This window comes from Vigna radiata, chromosome 8 (genome assembly GCF_000741045.1).
Source record: "Vigna radiata var. radiata cultivar VC1973A chromosome 8, Vradiata_ver6, whole genome shotgun sequence".
NCBI lineage: Eukaryota > Viridiplantae > Streptophyta > Magnoliopsida > Fabales > Fabaceae > Vigna > Vigna radiata.
In genome coordinates, this window is record NC_028358.1 from 7148128 (window position 1) to 7167834 (window position 19707).

The 19707-nt window shown below is 32.6% G+C and overlaps 4 protein-coding genes across 4 annotated transcripts in view; 1 reads left to right on the forward strand and 3 right to left on the reverse strand.

The window, feature by feature from the left end:
- The window catches only part of LOC106770158, a 3272-nt gene extending 3043 nt beyond the window's left edge, over positions 1-229 (forward strand). Inside the window, exon 4 of the mRNA XM_014655980.1 lies at positions 11-229. Within this exon, the coding sequence (XP_014511466.1) occupies positions 11-229 (219 nt within the window). The remainder of the gene's footprint in view (positions 1-10) is intronic.
- Positions 230-946: 717 nt separating this feature from the next.
- On the reverse strand, positions 947-3500 carry LOC106771358 (ankyrin repeat domain-containing protein 13B). The gene is made up of 2 exons (XM_014657328.2): positions 1685-3500; positions 947-1436 (listed from the first exon to the last, which is right to left on the reverse strand). Exons 1-2 carry the CDS (start codon positions 3053-3055, stop codon positions 1089-1091), a joined length of 1719 nt encoding a protein of 572 aa, XP_014512814.1. The 5' UTR covers positions 3056-3500; the 3' UTR covers positions 947-1088.
- An 836-nt stretch (positions 3501-4336) lies between these two features.
- LOC106772578 lies at positions 4337-8827 on the reverse strand. Its single transcript, XM_014659077.2, is given in 4 exon segments — positions 4337-4770; positions 4772-5064; positions 6328-8175; positions 8321-8827. Coding segments are annotated over 3 exon segments (1977 nt in total). The 5' UTR covers positions 7942-8175; positions 8321-8827; the 3' UTR covers positions 4337-4700.
- A 3565-nt stretch (positions 8828-12392) lies between these two features.
- LOC111242263 (putative B3 domain-containing protein At1g78640) lies at positions 12393-13306 on the reverse strand. Its single transcript, XM_022784766.1, has 2 exons — positions 13187-13306; positions 12393-13053 (listed from the first exon to the last, which is right to left on the reverse strand). Exons 1-2 carry the CDS (start codon positions 13237-13239, stop codon positions 12393-12395), a joined length of 714 nt encoding a protein of 237 aa, XP_022640487.1. The 5' UTR covers positions 13240-13306.
- Between the last annotated feature and the right edge of the window lie 6401 nt (positions 13307-19707).

The following is a 19707-nucleotide window of genomic DNA, read 5'->3' on the forward strand; positions in this document are numbered from 1 at the left end:
ACAATGGCAGATCAGCGATGCATCTCCACGAGAGCTAACAGAACGCATATGCTTCCTTCCACAGTCATTGCAAGTTGAAGAGGAACAAGAATGCGCCATGGACATTGTTGCGTCTTGTAGTTTGGAACTTCCCTCTTCAAGTGCAGCCCAAGCTTCAACTCAAAAGAACCCTAAATACCTCGATCTGGGTTCTCCACTTCAGAACTTAAGCTCAATCACGATTTCATGATTCTCCAAATTACTAAATTATAAATATAATTACAAATCTTAATGAATGGAAAAGATGACACGTTTCATTCAACAATGCCAAATGTCGCAAATCAGTAGAATGTCTACCACGTCAGCCAACACATCTGCAATAGTTTAACACCGTTAACGATTTTTAACGGGAATGGTTAATTGGTTTCAAATTAACACTTAAAGGGACTTAATTGGGAGTTTTTAAAAGACAGGAACCCAATTGGGAAAACATAACGAAAACGGGGACTCCAAAGTGGTTTTAACCTTTTTTCTACTAAAATTCGATACACATTATTAAAATGTACCAATTGAAGAACAGACGTGTTAACAAACCCATATATATATAATTTTCCTTTTTGTGTCCACTTTATTTTTTTACTTTTACCTCTCAAGTAACTTATTTATTTAAGTATAATCAATTTTTTAAATTAAATAAATAAAAATAATTTACAAAATAAATAAAATTTATTTATATTAAATTGTAAAAATAACTTATATTTATTTTTATAATAGTAATTTTATTATTTTTTGTTATTATAAAAAAGTGAATAAACATAGTGTTTTCACTAAGTATATATAAAACACATATTGCAGTTACTATGAGTTAATTGTTTCCCTCTTTTTGGATGAATAACTTCCAAGTTTTGCATCTCTCACGTTTACTACGCCTTGGTTCAATTTATGTTATGTTTATCTCCACTTGCAGTTGCCACATAATCCATATCAGATGTCATAAAAATAAGGCCAGTTCTTACAAATGAAAGCATCTCATCTATAGGTTAAAAGTTTTCCTATATTTTTGTTCAACCATATGAAGTTCCTACTTGAAATCTTTGTAACTTTTGTTACTAATTGCTTCCATCCATTTTAGCTTTCCTAGCTTTTCTCTGTTTTGCCTTTTCTTCTTCAGTAAACCATTTATAATCAGAGGGAATAGCAAACAGATCTTGTTCATCAAATACCCTACTACTAGATTCCAAACTAGATGAATTAGATCTTGAAGGGGCCTTTATCCACTGAAACCATGATGATGATGATGATGATGATGAGGAATTTTCTTCCTCTTCTAGGGTCTTTTGGTCACCAGTAGGACTTGATGGGGCTGATTCAAACTCATCTACATTTTCTTGTTGTAATTCTTCAAACTTTGTGAAAGTCACCAATACTCTAACAGTGGACACCACAGGGATGGCTACCTACATTTCCAAAGTTAATAACATGGTAGAGTATGAAATAAAAAAAGGGAAAGATTAGATAAGCATGACAAAGAAGGAAAAGAGATCATAAAAAATGTCAAAAGCATTGAAGTTCAAACATCATTGAAAAACATAATTAATTGTACTATAATGAGAACATGATGTTCATTGTTAGATGTCATAAGATAATGGTAATGATAATTTTCCCCTTATGAGTACTGCTGCATCAAAGAACAAAAAGGACATACCCTGACTGGAAAGGACTCCTTTGGAAGTTTTGTTGTAAGGAGTTCTCTTAACCGACGAACTGCTTTAAGTTTCTCAGCAAGAACGTCAAGCATAGGTAGCAATTCATCAATTGTTAGTGGAAAGTTTTGGGAAAGCCAAAGAGAAGGCATCATCCCTCTTGTGTACTGGTTTTCACCATTTTTGGAAGTAAAGTTCTCATTGTTTGCATTTGTGGTTTTGTCCTTGTGATCTCTATGTCCACTAGACTTTTCTTTCTTTTCTTTCTTTTCTTTCTTTTCCTTCTTTTCCTTCTTTTCCTTCTTCACACGGTTACCATTTTCATCTGTTGAATTAATTGCAGCTTCCAATTGCTTCTTTTCTTCATCTGTCAAAATGTCATCAATTTTTTCACTCTCCTTCTTCTTCCTTTGTCTGGCCTCAGGTGGTGGAGCTCCAGGGACACTTTTGGATTTCACACTGAGAATCACATTGTGCATGTCATAAACCTTGGCTTTCCATGGCCCCACCATTTCTTTCCTCTCCTTTTTCCTCCATGTTACCTGTGGAACAAGAAGTGCCTCACTCACATCAATCCCAATCCTACATGAGTCAGTCCTATACTTCTGATTCAATTTCTTCTTAACCTCTTTCTCAGTAGGAGCAGCTATGCTGGGTGAAAACACTAGTACTTCCTTGTCTTTGTGTGACACTTTGAACAAGGATCCAGGGAATTTTCTATCATCATCTTTATCACCATCACCAAAAAAAAGAATGCTCTGATTTGACCTCTTGATTTTCAAACCATCAAAGCCAGCCAAAGTCATGTCTGCCCTCATATTGCCACCCCTTTTCCAAATCTTGTAAGTGTCTGAAGGTGCAATCCTTGATATGAAAGGAATCACAGAACTCTCAAAATGGAATGTAATCTCCATGTAGAAGTCCTTCATCCTTCTTATAGTCCCTATATACCTAGGCAACCTTCTAACATACTTTTTCTCATAGTCACTCATATAGTACCTCATCATAACGATTGCTATTTTATCTTGTTTCTGAATGATAGCTGCTCTCAGAGCAGTCCATCCTTCCTTGTTCTTCAACCTACCATTTGCCCCAGCATCCATCAGCATCTCAGTTGCAATAAAATCACCATTTTTCACAGCCAGGTGAAGAGGGGTGTCACCGTTTGGTACATCCCTTCTATCCACCGTAGCAGAGATCACTGCAGCCTTTTCTTCCTCCGCTAATGAAGCAGCCTCAGTTTTAATATCAAAGGGGTTAGCTAGTTTTGGGAGACGCCCAAGTAACTCATCAAGAGCAATATGATCCCTCAACACTATGGCCTTGTGCACAGGGCTATGCTCATATGCTGAGACATCAATGCCTTCTTCCATTGCAGATCTTTCTATTCACACTATTATATATACAAAAATCCTGGAACCACAACACATGATTCCATGAAATCAACAATTTCTGTCATCTCAATCAACACGAACTCAAAAATTCAAACAGATCCATTCACATGGATAGGTTTATGAAACTCGTGAATGAAATCAACTCCGATTTTGATCAAAAACAACAAACAGAATCAATATAGCTGAGACGACGCTAACAACACCAACAACAAAGTCTTAGAATAGAAAATATTAGTTTAGAGCAACATGAAAATTGAACTCTCCAAATTAAGCCACAGAAAATTGAGGGTTAAATTTTTCATTTTCAGAAGAAGAAGGTTTCGATGGTGAAGATGGCTCATTGGAATAGGGTGAAGCAATGACCCATAATTCTTTAATCTTAACATTGAGTTCAACCCAATTCTCACTTAACCACCATTCATTTGCTAATTAAATCACAACTTTTATAATCTTTACTACAATATTTTATTTTACAACAACCAAGTATTTTTATTTTCTCTTTATTCTCAAAAGGAAGAATCTTAAGATATGCTGTTAAACTTCAATTAACATGTTCCAATAAAATTTTCTTATAAAATTTAAAATCCTAATGATATCTTATTAGGCAAATTAAAAAAAAAAACGTTTAGTTATTTTGTAAATAAAATTATAAATTTAAGAATTCATGTTATCTAAGAAATGAATTCCAAATAAATATAAAGATGATCCCAAGGTTTAAACCATTTTTTTGAAAGTATTTACAATATAACAGTTTTGTCGTTTCATAGTATCAAGGCAAGGGGAATCTCTTCGTGCATCCCATGTTTTCTTCTTGCACCATATATTTTCTAAAATGTTAATTATACCCCTGTCAAAAATTTGTGTGTTTTGATTAATGTTTTTGAATTGTACACTCCATAGATATTTTGAAATAAATATTTTGGATTAGATATTTTGAATTATACATTATAAATTATATTTCGAATATAAATTTAAAAGATAATCTACAATACAAAAATTATATTCCAAAATTATACGGTCAATAATATAAATTTATATTTCAAACAATATGTAATATAAATGTAAATTATATTTTTAAATTGTACAATCAATAATGAATGTAAAATCTATTTTCCAAATTATGCATTAAGAATTATACTTAGAAAACAACATGAGATTCAAACTTTTTAACAAGGAGTAACTAAATAATTTCACCAAGATTATGAAGGTGCAGGAAGAAAACATGGGGTGCAAGAAGAAGTGCCCCTAAGCCAAGTTCAATGATAACTGATACCAAATTTCATTAATAATAACAATGCTGAAATAGAATAAAAAGTAAATGATAAAGATCAAAGCGAATAAGCAAATTGTTGAGTTTATTTACATGAATGAAATCAGGGAAAAGAATTATTATAAGCAAACAAAGGAGAATTTAAACTGCAATCATGAATATGAAAAGTTTGATTGCTGTGATTGCAACTATCCTGAGTTAATAATGGTTTTCCACATGTTCTGAAACACAATCAACAAATTCTTTGCAGCTATCATTGCATGAATCAATCACAATGTTTCCTTCATTACTCCTTGGATAATCCCACCCCACATGAAAGATAACTTCAAATTCACTTCAAAGTTTGGAGCTTGCTCATGAAAAGTCACTCACACTGGCATAATTAGCTATGACTTTTTCCTTTCTTTGATTTGTTCTTCTCTTGCATCTTCTTTTTCTTTGCTTCAGCACTGATCCAAGTATAGTCAGATGGAATTGCAAATGGGTCTTGAATATTTTCTATCCTACTGCTGGATCCTTGAGCAGATGTACTTGAGCGATAAGGAGCCTTTATCCATTGAAACCAAGATGATGCCGAGAAATGTGGCACTGCAGGGCTCTCTTGGCCGGTTGCAGACGGACTTGACGGCGGTGTCGCGAATTCTTCTACTGGCTGTAGTTCTTCAAACTTTGTGAATGTAACCAATACCCTTATAGTAGGAACCACAGGGATGGCAACCTGTGTATCATGCAAGAGAAAATGGATTAACATCATTTGCAAAGAAAAGGAAAGAAAACATGTGAAGAGAAAACAAAACGCCAACAAAGACAGTAATCATGTGATGTACAACAAAGTTAAATCTCCCTTTCCTAAAGAGGCTCCATAGATATGGTTCAGTTTTTGTTCTGAACATTGAGCAATCTTTGATGTTCCTGTATACTTAAGTTGGTTCATGAAAACTACATTCTGCATTACTAAGAGAATAAGCTCTGAGCTTTTCCACCGAGTGAAACTTATTTTGGTTTTTCTGAAACAGTCTCTTAAAATGGGAATGTTTTTCATTGCAAGAAAGAAATCTTAATCATTGATATAGATAAAGTATGTAACCCTCAAGCTATCTGTGAAAAATTAAAGTTACAAAAAGAATAATACAAATGCCATCATGGTTTTAGACAAAAATTACAATAATGTTATATTTTTCTAAAAACAAATAAGAATAAAAACTTATCTTAAAAAGCGAAAGTAAAGATAAGGCATCAAAGAAAAAATAAAGAAACTAAGACAAAAGAATAACTCAACAAGGTACGTATGCATAAATAAAGAGATAATAGCAAAACACTAAGACACTCTTTGGAACACACTTTACTATTGACTAAAAACAGCAAACCACAATGCAAAGTACAATTTTTTTTTTTTTTTGTATCCAACCTAATACCAAGAAAAACAAATTACAACGTAAGCTCATTGACATGAATATTAAAGTGTAAACATTATTATCTGGTAAGTAACATACACTAGCTAGCACAAACATTTTTACTTTGCAATAATAATGATACTGACACACAATGACAGTTAAGCTGTCATTGATGCAAACATTATTATCATTATCACCTATCAATTCATACAGAATCACTATCACATACTCCATGTTGTAGGGTTTTCTGTTTTTCAGCAAAGGGTTATTATGTTCGGTTCCCCTTGAACTATATGTAGATAATACAATGATTTATATACTTTATCTTGATATTGGTTATTGAATAGAGCAACAATATCCGTATCTAGCTCAGATCTATTCCTAACTCCTATTTTGCAACTACTTTCACTTGATACCCTTTACAGACCAACAAATTATGTGCAGCACACTACAGCATAAGTAGAATACGCAAGTCTAATTCATCATAGTAAGTGATACAGAAGAAAATAAAATGGAAGCAGAGCAATTAAAGAGTTCAACATACATATGCCTAGAATATTCATACTTCTAGTAACACAAGCACAGACCTTAACAGGGAAGGTTCCCATTGGAAGCTTAGTTGTAAGGAGTTCTCTTAATCGGCGAATTGCTTTAACTTTGTTTGCAACAATGTCCAGCAATGGCAGGAGTTCTTCAGTTTTCAGTGGAAAGTTAGGGGAAAGCCAAAGAATAGGACGCAACCCTTTCTTGTATTCATTTTCACGATTTCCATCTTTCTGACGACTTCTGCCATCAGAACTTGCAGAAGAAGCCTTGGCATCTTTTTTCCTCCTGGACTCATCACCCTTCACAGCTATCTCAACAGAATGCCTTCCTGGCTTAGTCTGATTTCTTGAAGGAGAATCCCCTAATAAATCACTCACCTTTTCTTCTACACAAAGAGAACTTCTTGGTGCAGCAATCTTCTTTGGCGCTTCAGGTTTCGAATCCTTTTTCCTCCATCCACCAAACCATCCTTTCTTTTCCTGCTTATTTTCTCCACTCTTGTTACAATTTCCATCTTCAATGGGAATATCTCTATGTTCATAGCAGCTGTGACGATGTCCAATGACAACCTCATCACTCTCGTTGGTCATGTCCACCGAATCCAACCGAAGCGCATCTTCCAATTGCCTTCTTTCCTCCTCAGTCAATATATCATTGAACTCTTCACTCTCAGTTTCATTTTCATTGCAAGATGAGAAGAGCTCATCATCTGTCATAGCTCCAGGAACTCCTCTAGACTTTATGCTCACAACCACATTGTGCATATCATACACCTTAGCTTTCCAAGGGCCTACCATTTCTGTTTTCTCCTGCCTCCTCCAAGTCAACTGAGGCAAAAGAACTGCCTGAGTCACATCGATCCCCGGCCGAAAAATATTTGTTTTAGACATTGCAGCCACTTCTTGCTGAACCTCTTCCTCATTTGCTGGAAATCCAGCATCATCTAGGGCATTGAGTACCTCTTTTTCTTTGTGTGAGATCATGCAGAGTGACCCAGGTGGAACTTTCCCATCCTCTGAACCATCACCAAGGAAAAGAATGCTCTGATCTGATCTCTGGATTCTAAAACCATCAAAACCAGCCAAAGTCATGTCTGCCCTTAGATTTGCACCCCTCTTCCAAATCTTGTAGGTGTCTGAAGGAGCAATCCTTGAGATGAAAGGAATCACAGAACTCTCAAAATGGAAAGTAATCTCCATGTAGAAGTCTCTCATTCTTCGCATGGTCCCTACCAATCGAGGCAACCTTCTGCACCATTTTGCCCAAGCCAAAGGCTGGTAGTGCTTAATTATTATCTTGGCAATACCCTCTTCTCTGTTGCAGATAGCTTCTTGAAGAGCACTCCACCCCTGCTCATTCTGCAGACTCCAATCTGCTCCAGCAACCATAAGCATCTCCGTGGCAACTTCATCCCCAAATTTCACAGCCAAATGAAGAGGAGTATCCCGGTTTGGCACATCTCGCCGGTCAAGCAAAGTGGAAATGGCATCAGCCTTTTCTTCCTCCGCAATTGAAACCGCTTCGGTGTGAATCTCCGCCGTATTACGCAGCCGTGGGAGGGTGGCAAGAATCTTCCTAAGTTCAGCATAATCCTTTGAAATTATGGCCTTGTGCACAGGACTATGACCATACTTTGTAGCATCAATCCCCGCCATACCTCAACAGCACAAGGGATAACACACCACCACCAACCCCCACTACCAATCACAAGCATAAACACACGCCACCATGAAAAAAAATCTAAACTTTACGCAATTGGGTGCCCCACTCACACTTGCCCAATCCAACCAACCACCAACCAGCACTCACACCACAACGTCGGATGTAACAAATGAAACAGACCCTTATGCGCAATTCCCCTCCAGAACGCAGCAGAAAAAGGTCGGTCCCTATCAAGATCAGAAATTAAAAGAGACCCCTTTTGCATCAGAAACATAAAAGCATAACAGAAAATCAAGAATCAAAGAAAAGCATCTTGTGGGGTCCTAGATCAAGGATATCTCAAAAGAAGGTGAAAGATGCTAGCACACTAACCTTGTTCCTTTCTTCTATGTTTTGCTTTGTCCTATGAATATGATTGCCCAAGAGTCCAGGGATTCATATCATGTGTTACTCAAACAAACCCCACCACTCCACTCACTACCCCTCAAGTACCAAACAAAAAGTGCAGATGGCAAAGATCCTAGTGATCCAATCCAGATCAGACAAGCATGAAGAGAACATGCATGTGGTTGCGTGAAACACAAATTCTAGAATAAAAAACTCACCTTTGAATATTAAATTCAATTTTTCCTTTTTAAAATATTGAAAAATCACAAAACACAAGAAAAAAGATGAAACGAAGGTGTGCGAGGAGGGGAAATTGGTGAGAGAAAAGGTGAAAGTTGGAATAACAAAGGCATGGATCGAGAAAGAGAATAAACCCCACCACACAAGCAAAGAAAGAGGAACTAGTTTATGTTGAAAAGGTTTAGCTAAAAACGGATACAGAAGACCAAAAGTGAGGAACACTTGAAAAGAAAATTACTTGCAAATCAAATAAGAAAAGAATATTCAACAATCAAGTTTCAAAGAAGGGTGTCATGTTTTCTTCAAACCAAGTACGAAGAAATTTCTTACAATAAATTAGTAAGAAAAAAAATAGGTGTCTTTTTTTTTCAAGAAAAGTCTTTCTCATATCTATGGAAAAATTCAATTCTTTTGATATTCTTCTAAAGTGAGTTTATTTATTTTATAATAACTATTTTTAATTTTATATAAGATAATGGTTAAGATTATATACTTTCTTTACACTAATATTGTATTTAAAATCAAATTATTGTCTAAAACATGTTCAAGAAGATTTTTAATTGATGGGTAGTATACATAAACTATCTACATAATTTAATAACAATAAAATATTACATTCTTTAAAAAAAAACATGAAACTTTAATTGCATGTTGTAAACCAACAAAAAATTATTTTTAAATAACTATTAAAAACTCAATTACAATATATATGTACTTTCCATTAATATATTATTTGTTCATATAAGTAAATTATTTTTGAAAAATTAAAAAAAAAATTAGAAAACTATTGGGTATGAAATGTAATTCTAAGATAAAAATAAAAAAGGTAAACATTATATAAGCATTAAGATTTATAAATTTATTGATTAAATGAAATTTTAATTATTTTCATAAATTGGTTTCAGATTTTACATAATATTATGATTGGTAAATATAATTGTAGTGGTAGTTGTGACATTACTAGTTTTAGAGTAGAAAGCATTTAGAAGAGAAATGATGAAAAGAAAAGAAAAAAGATGTTAATGAAGAAGTTTCCTAAAAGGAAGTTTGGAAGAAGGGAAGAAAGAAAAAGAATAAAGGTTGATTGGTTAGAGAAGGAAAGGGTTCATTGATGCATGTGACCCACAAAAGAAGGAACCTGCTTCTCTATTTTCACTGTTAATTCCATTATCACATTTTATTTCAAACAATATTTTCAATATTCTTTTACTATTATATATATCTCTTCTTTTTATATATAATAGTTTTTTTTTTTTTTCATTTGAGTATAAATATGTAAAACTGCATGCAATTCAATACATCATGTAAATTTTGTTATTATAGTGTATTATAGTGTTAATAATAAAATTTGTGTTCTAAAGTAGTTTCATCAAACTCGAGTAGGATTGTTTGAAGATTTTTTTTTCTAACTAAGGATATAGCTCAAACAAAAGTAATGATTAATTTTTATTTAATAAAATGTTTTACTTATCAATCAATCGAGTATTGTGTCACATGATAAATAGAGTTTTATGTTCTAATACAATATTTTATATTTAATTTGATTTTTTATTTTTTATTTTTATTCTATTTTATTTTATTTTTTAAAATGTGATTAATTTTTTATTTCTCCAAATTAAAATAAAATTTAATTTTTATATAAATATTATAATTATTAAAATTCATATTTTTATGAAATATATTTTGTTCATTATTATATTTGGTTTAAATTAACAAAAATTAAGAATGAAGATTAACATTACTGACTTAAAAATTTAAGAGGTTAAAAATCATATAAAATGTTACATTTTATAATATTATTAGACATATAAACAATAATCCATATAAATATCAAAACTTTAACTTGAATCAATCTTTAACTCGAATAATTTGACTTGACTTTTAACTTATATTAACTTAGTTTGAATATCGGTTCATGTTGCTCATTTCAACATTTGAGTTAAGTTGACTTGTCTCGATGTTTATTCCCAAATGATTTGTATTGACATTTGGCAAGAGCTAACTCGTCTTGGCGTTTAGTCCATCACGATTCGACTCGATTGTTGGACTACGATGACTAGGTTCTAAACTGGGCATGGGTCAACTTGGGTCAAACTGACTCAACTCGACCTTCAATCCTGTTCAGCCCTGGTCACATACCAATCACGAACTTCGGGTCCAAATTAGTTTGTCTCGACCTCCAACACAACCTCCCTTGTCTCGACCTTCATCTTAGGTTTGCCCATCTTGTCTCGACCTTTGACTTTAACTGACCCATCTCGAGATTCAACTCGGGCTAGGCTATCTTGACCTTAAGCCTAGGTCGACATGTGTAGACCTTCAACCCAGACCAATCCATCTCAACTTTTGACTCGATTCAGGCCTAAGTTGACTTGTCTCAACCTTTGGCACTAATCGAATTGTCTCGAACTTTGGCACTAATCAACCTGTCTTGGCCTTTGGATCAAGTCAGTCTGTCTCAACATTGACTCAAGTTTTTTTGACCTTCGACCAAGGTTGACCTGTCTTAGCCTTAAGTCGACCTTGTCTCAACCTTTGACTCAACTTGTCTCAAACTTTGAGCTCGACTAGCCTGTCTTAACTATCAACCCGGGCCTACTCGTGTTGTCATTTGACTTAGCCCGACCCACCTCAATCTTCAATCTGGGTCATCCCGTTTCAACCTTCAACCCAACTCATCTCAACCTTAGGGTTAGGCCACTTTGTCTTGATTGTTGTTCCAAGCCTGATTTGTCTTCATCTTTACCTAGGCCTTCCCATGTTGACCTACAAGCTTGGGTCTTTAGTTTTGACCTTTTGTTTTTGTTGGCTTATCTTGACCTAACTTATCTCGACGTTCAAGCCTAGTCCATCCTTTCTCGACCCTTAGCCAGTCTTGATCCTGATTATCTACATATTTGGTTTATGATGGATTGACTTGAGCTTTAACTCAAGTCAACTTGTGTCGACCTTGAGCTTGGTGGTCTTGTTTTGATGTTTGATAAACATTTTTCTCAACTTTAAATTATGTTAACTCAACTCAACATTTGTTCCAGTTCAACTTAATTATAACTTTTTCTTAATTCAACTCAATTTAATCTTTGATTAAGTCAACTTTAATCCAAATGGATTTAGATTTACCTAAATATTTGACAAACACACGAGTTGAGGATATTTTAAATTTAGAAATACTATACAATGCATTTATCTAAACATCAAATACTATACAATGCATTTATCTAAACATCATTATCTTCTAAGACGAAGGATCACAAGAGTTTCATTATACCCATTATCATAGAGAATTTTCAATGGGAAAAGTGTTATAATTGATCTAGGGACTTATTAAGTCCTTATCCTAACTTTCAAAGATAAGGACGTACAAGTCAACCAAGTCTAGCCGAATGACCCATTAACTGATGGATAAAATGGATAAAATTCTCCAATGGGTGATGATAAACATATAGTAAAGGTTGATACATTATAAGAAGACAAAGAGATACCCATATTTTGTGGAGACCCTCTGTAATAATAATAATAATAATTGCAACTGCTTGATGCTGAAAAAGGTTAAACTAAATTAAAGGTAGAAGTTGAAGAGGTCACTTTTGAAGTTTTAAAAACCAAGGAAAATCTCAAGAAAAAAAGGATCGATGTGGTCAACAAAATCTGCAAGAAACACTTTTCCATGATATCTGTCTATTCACAGTCTCGCATACTTCCATAACAAGTAGCAACTAAACAAGAAAATGAACAAAAAACTAAAGTAATATAGGAAACATGAAAAAAATGGACAACATGTTTGAGCATTATGAGTATTGCATGATTTGTAGTATTTCTATCCTGACTGGTGCCTACGTAGAACAGAAAAATCAAAGCAGTTTCTGGTTGGATTCCAACGAAGACCAATCTCATCCCCTTTGTGCAGACACCTTCTACACACAAAATCATTGATCCAGTTGTTCACTAAAATATAAGCATTAGACTTTTTCGTGAAAAATAGAGAGTGTTTGGTGTCAGTGTCCACATCCCAAATCTCAACATCAATACCTTTTTCAATCTCATAATCAGTAGCATTCAACACAGGTAGCATGAAATTTCTTGCCAATGATGGTGCCACCAGAAGTCGTAAAGTCAGATCAAAATCTTGCAGCACTTTCTTGATTTTCCAAGGCTCTTCTTCACTCGAAGATTGCTGTATTGCAGGATTTGCAGAAGAAGAATGTTGTTGCTCCGCGTGTTCTTGAACCTTCTTCTGCCCCGTCATTTCCATAGGCTGCTTATCTGCAACATTCTGTTGTTCCGTGTGAATCTTCTGCTGCGCCGCCAGAGCATTCTGTTGCTCCGTCAGAATTTTCTGCTGTCCCATCAGAATATTATGCTGCGCCATCAGAACACTCTGCTGCTCCGTCAGAATATTCTGTTGCGCCATCAGAATATTCTGCTGCTCCATAAGAACACTCTGTCGTGCAGTCAGAAGATTCTGCTGCTCCCGTTCCCTACCAATTACAACAGCAAAGCCGCCGATTAAAGGGTTTGTTTCGAAAGAATCATAGTGTTTTTCTTGGAAACATGAAAGAAAAAAGAAGTGATTAATGTAAAGAGAGAGATATGAAAGATGAAAAACAGTACCAATCGTTCTCATTCCCCATAGTCTCATCAGTTTCTTCCTTTGCACCAGACATTGTTCTTCTTTCTGTTCTATCTTTCTCGCTTCACACTAATGAATCATATAACTGAATCAACGTGATTGAACGGTTTCGCTTGCATGGCTATACTATAAATAGCAAAAGTTGATAATTCCAGTTGACCGTTAGATCTTTAATTATAAGTTAGTTTGTCGATTTGTTTTCAATAAGACGAATAGGTGGAAGAGTAAGTTACAGATCTTTAGCAGAATTTATTACACTAATTTAACCAACTTAATGTCAGTGGAAACGTCAAGACAGATATCTTTTATTTACAAATAAGCAAATTAAGAAAAGATAAATATTATATTTTAGTTTTACTAGGTTTGTATTTACATTATAAAATAAAGAAATGATGAATAAGGTACGTCAATTGAAAATGTTTATTTTCTAAAATATCTAATAAATAATTTTGAATGATTTATTTAATCTATAAAATACTACAGCTTACTCTCTCATTTTCTCTAAATGTTTGGCTATTATACAAATCTCTCCAAATATTTTCTCTTGGTATTGTTTCGATCTGCTGTTATATATATATATATATGGATAATGATATGTAAACAAACATTTTTTTGACAACATTTGAACATCGATTACGTGTCAATATGTGATTGGTCAAAAATTACTTAACAATAACAGATTGACACGTAATCAATATTAAAATGTTGTCAAAGAAAATGTTGTCTAAATATCATTATCATATATATATATATATATCCCTTATTTATATGAAGTGAGTGGAGAAAATGAGATATCTGAAAAATAAAGTTATTTGTGAATGTTGACATAAATTAGGAGAGAGTGGAGAGTGAATAGAGGAAAAGTGGGAGAGAAAATTTTAGAAGGAGTCAACGCTAGATTGTTTTTTATTTTATTATATAAAAATAACTTTTAAACAACTAACATTATTATTATTATTATTATTATTATTATTATTATTATTATTAAAGATAAAATCTTATATATTTTAGGAATTGTCTCTGTTAAAAATATTTTCTATTTTCTATTTTTTCTTTTTAAAACATTTTTAATTTTAGATGCCTTAAATGTAAAAATCTAAATACTTTGTTTTGGTTTATTAATAATTTTCTAAAGATTTGCATCAAACCACAAATCAGACCGAATCATTTGATTTTGGAAAATAAATCTAAAACAACCAATAAATTTTTCATTTTTAATGTTTATTGATTTTATGGATGGTTCAGTTTTAAATACTTTTACTCGTTTGTTTGCTACTCTTTATAAATTCAAAACTAAATTAAAAATGTATTAATAAACTTTATGAAAAATATTAACATATTAATCAAAATAAGCTTTTAACAATATTTCTCAATATTTGAAAAACAAGATATAATATTATTTGACTTAGAAGAAGCATAAAATAAATAATACTATTTTTTTTTATCCCTTACAACTGTATTTAACTTTAGAATATGGTATAAATGTGATACTCCGACAAGTTAACTTATCACAAAATACTTAAAAAAAATACTCATTCCTCATTCATTTGGTATTACCAATGTTTAGTTTTATTATAAAACTTAAATTTATTACTGTTAGATACGATTGAATAATCATTACTCTCACAAAGATCTAAATATCCCATTTATATGCTTAGAACATTAATGTTGTGATCAAATGAGATAAATTAAGTGTTGAGGAAGATTACAAAGGATAGGATATATAAGCGAAGAAGCATATGTGAAGATTTGCGAGATTCACAATTTTTCTTATCTTGAACTAATTCAATGTAAAATGTCACACATACTTTCAAATTTTTGTAAAATATCATAACTTTTTCTCTGAAGAAGAGGGTTAAAGGAGATTGAGGAAGGGATTTATTCACTTATGGATTCGGTTTCAGTGTTAGGAGTATTCGATTCCACTCATGTGGTGTAATACAATCAATGGGTGTATTCGGTTCCCTCTTCATGGATTCGATTCCAATGCATAGAAGAGATATAACTTCATATATTGTATTTGGTTTCCTCTTCATGTTGTATTCGGTTTCCTCCTCATGGGTTTGATTCTAGGGCATACAAGAGATACAACTTCGTGTTGTATTCAGTTCCCTAGCAATGGATTCGGTTCCACATGTTTTTAAAAAAATATTATACTTTAAAAAAAATTATTTCAATTTACTAAATTACAATTTTTTTACATTTTAAAAATTAATTTTAATTTTTTTTTTCTTTATAAAATTTTTTACAATTAAATATAACATTAACAATTATCATTTTATATTACTTTTGTAATCTTTAATTTCTATCAATTAAACAATATTCTTTTATCTGTTACATTAGTTAAATTCTACATTAATTTTCACAAACTTTACTTCCAAATCTATTATCACTCACCTCCAAATCCCTTGGAAAAAAACAACAATCAATTCACTCTCAAATCTCCTCAAATTCATCTCCTCACTCTCCTCCAAATCTATCCTTTAAAGTAAACATACCCTAAGGGTGTGTTTATTTTAGAGAAATGATTTAGGAGAGAGTGGGTGGATGAATTTGAGGGGATTTGAAATAAATCGATTATTTTTTTAGTTGATTTGGAGCTGAGTAAAAATGAATTTGGAAATAAAATTTGTAAAAATTAGTGTAAGATTTGACTGACAAATAAAAAAAAAAAATTGTTTAATCGGTAGTAATAATTGAAGATTACCAAAACGTTCATAATTATAAAAATAATATAAAATGATAATTTTTAATATTATATATAATTGTAAAATGTTTATAAGGAGAAAAAAAATTAAAATTAATTTTTAAAATGTAAAGAAATGATAATTTAGAAATAATTATTTTTAACAAAGGAAGAAGTAACATAATTGAGTATGGTAAAATATGTTATGTGAGAAGATGAGATTGAGAGAAAGATGAAAAAAATTTGGTTAACACAGTAAACTGCAACATGGTTTGTAGTACAAAAAGGATAATTGGGAAAGTTGTTAGATTTCATGATAAATATCTTTAAAGATTTATCTTTTACTGATTCATAAAACCAGTGGACCTCACGAACAGGGTTGCCATGTAACCAAATACGCCTATCTTCTTCATCTTCAACCACTGAAGGTGGTATTATAAATCTCTTCAAATCATAACACATTAGCGAGTGATTAAAAAGTTATCAATCCCGTAAATCACCTCAAATCAGTCTTTGCATTTCTTTTAAAATAAACACACAAGTCAACTCAATTCTTGACTCGCAAAATTTACTTAAGAGTGAAATCTCTTGATGCCAACACAACATAAGTGTCCAAAATGAAATATAACAAATAAACCAATTAACATATTTAAGTGAGGTAAAATAAATACTTATTTTCTTCTAAAGAATTTTCCATAGACATTATAAGTCAATATCAAATATTCATTATCTATATATGTAAATTAATAAATAAATTTAATTTATTCACTGAATTATTATAAGTTTTGAATATAATATTGGAAAATATTTTGATTTGGAAGTTGTTAGTGTCATTAAAGTATAGTAAGTGTAGTTGCCAACATTTAAATTCATTAAAAAAAATCATTTTTCTAGCATTTATTTTGGATCATGGGTCTTGCTCACCAACTCTATAAATAGAGCATTTTTTTCACTTCAAAATAGATCATAAAAAACCATTATTCTCTCATTCTTTTCTCTCTTGTTTGTTTTATTCTCTTTTTAGAGATCTTGCTAGCTCTGAGATCCTCAGACTTATCTGAGAAGTTCTTGTTGTATCTTGGGAGGTTTGTGCAATACACCGCAAATAAGTACTTAAGACAGTGATCTACACGCCTTAAGAAGTCTTCTGTTCATGATTTTTCTTCTATTATTGTCAGCTTCTACAACAATATTAACAAGAACTTCTCAAAAATATTCGAGGATCATAGAACTAGCAAGAAAACTCTGATAGAGTTTATACCCAAGATAATTTTTAGAAGAGGAAGAGAGAACGAAACTAAAAAGAGAGGAGAATGAGAAAAACTAAACTTGGTGTGTTTTGGAATAAGGGAAGAATTCTCTATTTATAGAGTTAGGAAAGAATAAAATAAATAAAAGAAATTAAAACCAATCAATGATTTTAACGTTGCAAAATTAATTGACATTGAAAAATTTGAATGTTGGCATTCTACCATTGAGCGACATTTCTTTTGCAATAATCTAACATTATTACAACAATCCCCCACTTATTGCAAAAGAAAGTTGAGAGAAAAGAAAAGAATCTTTTATCCTGGGTTTCAAAGGATGTAATGCAAAATAGAATACCTCATAAGAAAGCTAGTAAAACTCCCTATGAGTTGTGGAGAGGTTATCAATCTAACCTTAAATAACTAAGAGTGTGGAGGTGCCTAGCTAAGGTGATGTTACCCAATCATAAGAAAAGGAAAATAGGCTCTAAAACCTCTGATTGCATGTTCTTAGGCTATGCTGAACGTAGTGTTGCCTATTGGTTTCTAGCTCTTAAAAGTGATATACTTGAAAGCAATTCTATAATAGAGACGAAAAATACTGAGTTCTTTGAACATGTTTTTCCTTTAAAGGTTAGTGAGACGTGTCAACCTGTAGATAATAATAATAGTGACGTCTTGTGTGAGGAATTAAGAAGAAGTAAAAGACATAGGAAAGAAACTCCATTTGGTAATGATTTATATACCTATCTAGTTGATAATGATCTTAGTAGCTTTGTAGAAGCCTTTAATGCTCCTGATGCAAAACAGTGGGATAAAGCCATTAAGACTGAAATTGAATCAATTTAGAAAAATAATACTTGGACCTTAGTAGATTTGTCTAAAGGAGCAAAATCCATTGGTTGTAAGTGGATCTTTAAGTAAAAGTATCATCTGGATGGATCTATAGAAAAGTATAAGGCAAGATTAGTAGCAAAAGGTTTTACTCAAAAACCCAATATAGATTACTTTGATACTTTTGCCCTTGTGACTAGGATTTTCTCTATTTGAGTATTGTTAGCCTTAGCAGCAATCCATAAGCTAGTGATACACCAAATGGATGTTAAAACTGCCTTTTAGAATGGTGATTTGGAGGAGGAAATTTATATGACTCAACCTGAAGGGTGTGTTGTACCTGGTCAAGAGATTAAGGTATGTAAACTTTTAAAATCTTTGTATGGGTTGAAACAAGCACCAAAACAATTGCATGAAAAACTTGATAATGTATTGCTATGTGATGGTTTTTTTACCTAATGATGATGATAAATGTGTGTACTCTAAATTTGAAAATGGTGATTGTGTCATTATATGTTTGTATGTGGATGACATGTTAATCTTTGGTACATCCGATGTAATTGTCGCTATAACTAAACTGTTTCTAGGATTAAATTTTGAAATGAAAGACATGGGTGAAGCCAATGTAATTTTAGGTGTTAGAATCATATGGAAGGGAGATAGTATATTACTATCCCAAGAACAATATATTGAGAAACTTCTTAAGAAGTTTGAGTATTATAACTCTAAATTAATGAAAAATAAAGAAGAATCATTGTCTCAACCTCAGTATGCCCAGATAATTGAGAGTTTACTGCACTTGATGAACTTTTTTAGACCTGATATTGCTTATGCAGTAGGTAGACTGAGTAGGTACACTCAATGTCCAAATCAAGAACATTGTGGTGCACTTTCCAGACTTATGAGATACTTAAGAGGTTCGATGGATTATGTCATTGAATATAGTGGATTTCCCGTTGTCCTAGAAAGGTACAATGATGCTAACTGGATCTTTAATTCAGATGAGACAAAATCCACTAGTGGTTATGTATTCACACTTGGGGGTGGTGCGATTACATAGAGATCAACCAGACAAACAATTATTGTAAGATCAACAATGGAATCTGAGATTGTATCTCTTGAGATGGCTGGTAATGAGACTGAGTGGTTGAAAAACTTCTTAGCAAACATTCCACTAGGAATAAAATCAACCCAATCAGTGTCAATACACTATGATTGCCAATCGGCAATAGCTATAGCTAAAAAGAAGAATTACAATGAAAAAAATAGACATATACAATTGAGAATAATTTGGTGAAGCAGCTGCTAAAGAGTGAAACTATTTTCATTGACTATGTGAATCTGACAAAACCTTTGGGAAGAAATATGATCTTAGAAACGTCGAGGGAAATGTGACTTAAGCCACTAACAAACAAACAAGTGATGGTAACCCAACCTTTGTGATTGGAGATCCCATGAATAAGGTTCATATGGGTAAAAACAGGTCACTTGTTAGTTCTAATAGCACTAATTTGATTTTAAATCAAATATGTCCATTCCTATGGTGTGTGAAAGTGCTAGAGAATGCATTATTGAGAGGTTAAACTTTGTAATAATCAAAGTTTTTAATGATCTTCATATCCCTTATGGGTGGTGTATGATTTGCAGCGTACACTTGATGAAATCACCTATGTAAGTTTCAAGTGGGGCCGCTTGCATGAGATCTTGGCATGACCTCTAGAGCACTCATGAATAC